The sequence below is a fragment of the Cebus imitator genome, unplaced genomic scaffold (assembly GCF_001604975.1).
Source record: "Cebus imitator isolate Cc_AM_T3 unplaced genomic scaffold, Cebus_imitator-1.0 Scaffold419, whole genome shotgun sequence".
Classification (NCBI taxonomy): Eukaryota; Metazoa; Chordata; class Mammalia; order Primates; family Cebidae; genus Cebus; species Cebus imitator.
Genome location: NW_016107734.1, coordinates 925731 through 933005, shown reverse-complemented (window position 1 = coordinate 933005; position 7275 = coordinate 925731). Strand labels below are relative to the sequence as shown.

Genomic DNA, 7275 nt, shown 5'->3' with positions numbered 1-7275 from the left:
GATGGAGTCCCACTCTGTCGCCAGGCTGGAGTGCAGTGGCATAACCTCAGGTTCTTGGCTCACTGCAACCTCCACCTCCCAGGTTCAAGCGATTCTCCTGCCTCAGCCTCTTGAGTAGCTGGGATTACAGGCATGCACCACCACGCCCAGCTAATTTTTATATTTTTAGTAGAGACGGGGTTTTGCCTTGTTGGCCAGGCTGGTCTTGATCTCTTGACCTCGTGATCTGCCCACTTCCCGAAGCACTGGGATTACAAATGTGAGCCACCGCACCAGGCCAATACTTTTAATACTTCCTTACTTTATAATCTTTCTTCTCTACCTTACTATTATTTTCTTACACATTTATAAGACAAAGAACGTGTTAAAAGAAGCCTAGTTTCATAATTTATGGGAAGGTACAAGGAAAATGGTGGCAACTCTGTGGGATGGACATGCAGTAGGGTGGCATGGTGAGCAAGGCACTGCCATTCGTGTGTGCAGCATTGGAACTGTGCTACCATTCCATTGTATTGATTGAGAAGATACTGAAAAATATGATAGAAGTGATATTTACTATTCCCCGTTACCTGTTTGCATGCATCATGCATATGTATGTGTCTTCCTTAAAATGAGTTTTCCCATAGACATTAGTTTCCATTAAACACATAACCATGCAGCACTGTAGACTATAAGTTGAAATATGAAAATGTATATCTAACACATATAAGAGTAAGAGACTAATCAATTAAAACTACAGAAAACTGCTTTAACAAAATTAAGACTACAAACAAAGCTTCTAGAAGAAAATCTAGAACATCTCTGTGACCCTGTGGTTGGCAAAAATTTCTAAAAATACAAAACACTAACCATAAAAGAAAAATATGATATACTGAACTGTATCCAAATTAAAATTTTCAAAAGATACATTTATGGAAATAGAAATGCCACAGACTAGAGAAATATTCAGAATGCACATTTGACAAAAGATTCACATCCACAACATATAAAGAATTTCTAGAAATTCTTTGACTCAATTAATATAGAGTCGAACAACCAGTTTGAACAAAGACATGAACAGACATTTCACAGGTATAAACAGCCAATACGCACATCACAAGATGTTCCTGGCTGGGCACAGTGGCTCACACCTGTAATCCCAGCACGTTGGGATGCCAAGGCAGGTGGATCACATGAGGTCAGGAGTTTGAGACTAACCTGGCAAATATGGTGAAACCCCCGTCTCTACTAAAAACACAAAAATTAGCTGGGTATGTTGGCACATGCTTATAATCCCAGCTACTCGGGAGACTGAGACATGAGAATTACTCGAACCCAGGAGGCACAGTGATCAGAGATGGCACCACTGCACACCAGCCTGGGCAACAGAGTGAGACTCTGTCTCAAAAAAATAAAATACAAATGTTCCTAATCATCAACCATCGCCAACAAAATGTAAATTAAAACCACAATGAGGTCCAACTTCACAACCATGAGAATTCCAAAAATCAGACAATACCACACAATGGTGAGAATGTATAACAAACAGAACTTTCATAAATTGCTGAGCAAGTATAGAGGAGCACAACCACACTGACGACAGTTTGGGAGCTTCTTCTACAGTTAAATATACACCCACTCTATGACTTAACGACTGCGCTTCTAGGTATTTACCCAAGGAAAACTGAAGTTTACATTCACAAAGTCTTGTGAAAGAACGTTCATAGCACTTTTTTTCATAATAGTCAAAACTAAAAACCGACAAAATATCTATCTACAGATTTTTTAAAACTGGTATATTCATACAATGGCATACTACTGAGCAATAAAAGTGAAGGAACTACTAATACATGTTACATGATACAACATGGATACATCTCAAAAACACATTGAGTTTAAGAAGCCAGTTGCAAAAGACTGCACATTACATGATCCCACTCATATGAAATTCTTTTCTTTTTTTCTTTTTTATTGAGACAGAGTCTCACTCTTATCACCCAAACTGGAGTGCACTGACGCGATCTGGGCTCACCGCAGCCTCTGCCTCCTGGGTTGAAATGATTATCCTGCCTCAGCCTCCCAAGTAGCTGGGATTGCAGGCACCCACCACCACACCTGACTTATTTTAGTATTTTTCCTACAAACGGGGTTTCACCATTTTGGCGAGGCTGGTCTCATACTCCTAACCTAAAGTGATCCGCCCACTCCCTTCCCAAATTGCTGGGATTGCAAGTGTTAGCCAGCGTACCTGGCCACTCAATATGAAATTCTAAAAAGGCAAAACTAAGTAAGAGTAATAGCAATTAGAACAATAATTCCCTAGGGAAAGAGAGTTATTGATTAGAAATTGGCACAACAAAGTTATTGGGGTGGGGAAAACAGCTTATATCTTCACTGGAGCTGGTGAATATAGGTTCTACATCTATCAAAATTTGCTGAACTCATTTTGAAGAATCATTTTAAAACGTGCATTTTATCAAATGTAAATTATACTTCTAAATAGTAAATTTACTGACAGGGTGTAATAGTTATTTAAAAGTTGCATATGATAGACATATTAAATAAAAACAAAAAAATACCTTTGTCCACCTGCAAAGCTTCACCCCAGAGTGGCTCCCAATCAACTGATAACCTGAGTGGAAAAGCAGGGAACACAAAGTTGAACTGATCCAAAGCGTCATATCAAAAAGTGACATGAAAATTTAGCAATTTTTATTTAGCTAAATTATTACAGTTAACCAACCCATGGCAGAAAACATTAAAGATTTAATTCAGCAAGATGAGAAAACAATTTAAAATGTATATGTATCTAATAACGTGGACTCAAAATACATAAAGAAATTATCTTTTTCTATTCTTTTAAGACAGCCGCGCTCCGTCACCCAGGCTGGAGTGCAGTGTCACAATCTCAGGCCATTGCAACCTCTGCCTCCCAGGTTTAATTGATGCTCATGCTCAGCCTCCCAAGTAATTGGGACTGCAGGTGCGCTTCACCCGACCAGGCTAATTTTTTTGTATTTTCAGCAGAAATGGGATTTCACCATGTTGGCTAGGCTGGTCTTGAACTCCTGGCCTCAAGTGATCCATCTACCTCGGCCTCCCAAAGTGCTGGGATTACAGGCATGAGCCACCACACCCAACCAAGAAACAATAAATTAATCCAAAAATTATATGAGGAGATTTGAACCTCTCTACATCTAACAGATCTCATAGGTGAAAACTCGGTAAAGCTCTAAAAGATTTAAACAACACAACACATAAACTTGACCAAAAACATACAGAGCCCTGTACTCACCATCTACTGAATTTATATTCTTTTCACAGATCAGTGAAACATTTATAAAAATGAACTGTATGCTGGGCCATAAAACAAAAATAATGATATATTTCAAGTGAATGAATGGGGAGCTATCATGAGTAATCTTTGAAAGAGAAGATTAAGAATCAGATGTCAATGGGAGATTAAAACAAAGTAATGCTGACCCAAAGAGAGAAAAATCAAATTAAAATTAAAATTCACATCTTAAATATGAATTCTCAGTAGCACTACAACATATCATTTCAAATTTTTAAGCTACCTAGGTCATGAAAAGCATGGAAAAAGCCGGGCCAAAGTAATCTCATTTCTTTTTTAAACACACTGGTAGTACAAACAAGTAGTACATTCTGATTTCAGAAAGCATTCAATGCCGTTTCTCATGAGGCTTCAGGTAATAAGCCACAATTATCATGAGTCATTCGCACAAAAAGACTCTTGCAGTCAAATAAGGCAAAGGGAGAAATACAGTCTGGATGACAGCACCACTGGATCAGTGGCTGGTTAAACATCCGTATTCACACTGTGATGATCACTGGAACAATGTCAATCTGGATTACAAGTCTCTAGTGGCGACATTTACAGGGCTTTGTCTTTTATCCTCTTCTACGTTTATGTAAACATCTTACATATAAATAAAGCACTGCTTATGTACTCGAAGGTGGAATTGAGTCCAACTGAATAACTAATCTCTGATACTGAATAAGCATTTACAAGATCCCCAGAGGAAATTCTAGTTCTTCTCTTGGCATTCTACATGATATTGTTCATACTAGCATAGAAATCATCCTCTATTATATTAGCTCTATATTTTTATCTCCCAAGATACACAGATTTCTATAAAATTTTGCATTTAGGTAAGGAAAACAACTGTACATTATAGGATGGAGAGATCTGTAGTTGACCATAGCACAAATAGAAGCCAACAGTGTACAGTTGCTGAAAATCATAGTGTGGAATTCTGCATCTGGCCAAGATGGAGTAACAGTATTTACGATGCTAACCTGGAATACCAAAAAATGGACAAAATATATGAAGCAACAGTTTTCAGAACGTGAGACATCAGGCAACAAAAGATGGTGATCCCACAGAGATGGGAAACCATAAAGGGGAGCCCTCTCATTACCTCAGCTTACCGTCTAGAAACCTTCCAGGCCATGTAGCAAAGACGGACTATGCAAGCAAAGCCCAATGGACTCTTGAGTTTGGAAAACGAAACAGAGCCTGGGGAGACAAAGGTGGCTACAGTTTGCAGGATTGAACACTAGAGAGATGAAACCTACAAAGTACTCCAACAGTCTACAGGGGATTTCTCTCAAGTATTTGTCAAAGTACTATGTAGCACATTCACACAGAAATACTACCCAGGATGGGAAAGAATCATTTTTGTAAGACTAGAAATTAGAGAAGAAACAATTACTGAACTTGAAGACACAGTGATAGAAATTATCCCAAATGAAAAGTGGGAGAGAATAAGGAAAGGACTGGCGGTAATGCCTGATGCTTACAACAAGCTGTGAAGTGTACCTGTTTCTGCCAGTCAGACTAGAAATCTAAAGATGCACAAGGCATTAGGTAGACTACACAGAAGTGTTTTACCTCAATAGTGAGGAATAATTAGCCCTACAGTGAGCTGGCTCTGCTTTCATCTAAGAAGCCATAAAAGTGCCGGGCGCGGTGGCTCACGCCTTTAATCCCAGCACTTTGGGAGGCCAAGGAGGGTGGACCATGAGGTCAAGAGATCGAGACCATCCTGGCCAACATGGTGAAACCCTGGCTCTACTAAACATACAAAAATTAGCTGGGCGTGGTGGCGCATGCCTCTAGTCCCAGCTACTTGGGAGAGTGAGGCAGGAGAATCGCTTGAACCTGGGGAGTGGAGGCTGCAGTGAGCTGAGATCGTGCCACTGCACTCCAGCCTGCAAACAGAGCAAGACTCTGTCATGGAAAAAAAAAAAAAAAAAGATATAAAACTCAAGTCATTTCCAAGTAACTTAATCTTGTCCCAGAGGGGAAAAAAGCGAGATTGAGACCATCATGGCTAGCACGGTGAAACCCAGTCTCTACTAAAAAATACAAAATACAAAATATTAGCCAGGCATGGTGGCATGCGCCTGTAATCCCAGCTACTCAGGAGGCTGAGGCAGGAGAATTGCTTGAACCCGAGAGGCAGAGGTTGCAGTGAGCTGAGATCGTGCCACTGCATTCCAGCCTGGGCAACAGAGCAAGACTCCATCTCAAAAAAAAAAAGAAAAATAGCTTAAAACTGTTTATAAGAGTATTTATATAAAAAATCCAGTACCCAATAAGGTAAAATTAGGTCTGACATCCAATCAAAAATATGAAGCAGGCAAACAGATAAGAAAACATGACCAATGAGGAAAATAATCCATCAACCAAAGCTGATCCAGAAATGGCAAAAACATTACCAGATTAAGACATTAAAACAGGTATAACTGTATTCTGTAGGCTCACAAAGGTAACAGATGTGAAAAATACAAAAAGACCCAAACTGAACTTCTAGAAATGAAAACTGTAATGTCTAAGTTGAAAAATACATTAAGGAGCAGATCCAAGACAGCCGAATAGGAACAGCTCTGGAGTGCAGTTCATAGAGAGAACAACACAGAGAGTGAGTGGTCACTGCGTTTCCAAATGAGTTTCTACTGCCCACAGACCAGGAGATTCCTGGGCTGAAAAGTACCACAAGTTTCCTGCATGGCTGTTTCAGCTGGCGCCACAGGTCTCCACACAAAAACTCACACAAATCTCGGCAGCCATTTCAACTGGCACCTGGAATGCCTAGGAGACAGAGCCACACATTCAACCGAAAAAAAAAGGCTGAAACAGGGAGACAAGTGATCTGGATTGAGAGTTTGCAGCAAGTGCAGCTGGACATGGGATGGTCCAGCCCGGTGGCGGGAAGGGCATCCGCCATTATCGAGGCAGTCCACCACTACCGAGGCAGTACACCATTATCAAGGCAGTTCCAACCGTACCTCTGTAAACAATACCACAAGGAAGTTCACACAGCAGCTGGACAGAGCCCACAGCAGCTCAGCAATGCCTCTACTGGCAGACTGCAAATAGACTACCTCCTTGCTGGTCAAGGCATCTCTAAAAAAAGGCAGCAGCACATCAGGAATTTATAAATAAAGCCCCACATTCCCAAGACAGAGCACCTGGGGAAAAAGGCAGTTGAGTTACGCTGCAGTAGACGTAAATGTACCTGCCCAGCAGCTCTGAACAGAATAGTGGAGCTCACAGCACAGCACTTGAGCTGCTAAAAGGCACAGACTGTCTCCTCAAGCAGGTCCCCGATCCCCATATATCCAAAGAGTCACCTCATAAAGGAGAGGTCAGGCTGATATCTGGTGGGTATGCTTCTGGGACAAAGATAACAGAAGAAGAAACCAGCAGCAACCCTTACTATTCTGCAGCTGCACAGGTGATCCCCAAGCAAGCAGGGTCTGGAGTGGGCCTCCAGCAGTCCTACAACAGAAGGGCCTGACTATTAGAAGGAAAACTAAAAAAACGAAAAGAAAGAACTTCAACATCAACAAAAAGGATGTCCACTCAGAGACCCAATCTGAAAGTCAACAACTACAAAGAACACAGATAGATAAACACATGAAGATGGGAAGAAACCAGCACAAAAAGGATGAAAACACCAAAAACCAGAATGCCTCTCCTCCTCCAAGGGAACACAACTCCTCACCAGCAAGGGAACAAAGCTGCGTAGAGAACGAGCCTGAGGAATTGAAAGAAACAGGCTTCAGAAGGTGAGTAATAACAAACTTCTCAGAGCTAAAAGAACATGTTCTCACCCAATGCAAAGAAACTAAGAACCTTGAAAAAAGTTAGACGAAATGCTAACGAGAATAAACAGCTTAAAGAAGAATATAAATGACTTGCTGGAGCTGAAAAACACAGCACAAGAACTTCGCGAAGCATACACAAGTTTCAATAGCCGAATCAAC

The 7275-nt window shown here is 40.8% G+C and overlaps 1 protein-coding gene across 1 annotated transcript in view; it reads right to left on the bottom strand.

Moving 5' to 3' along the window:
- LOC108290025 (S-adenosyl-L-methionine-dependent tRNA 4-demethylwyosine synthase TYW1) overlaps positions 1-7275 on the bottom strand; it is a 259296-nt gene that overhangs the window by 184242 nt on the left and 67779 nt on the right. The window contains exon 9 of the mRNA XM_017509701.2: positions 2559-2611. Within this exon, the coding sequence (XP_017365190.1) occupies positions 2559-2611 (53 nt within the window). The remainder of the gene's footprint in view (positions 1-2558; positions 2612-7275) is intronic.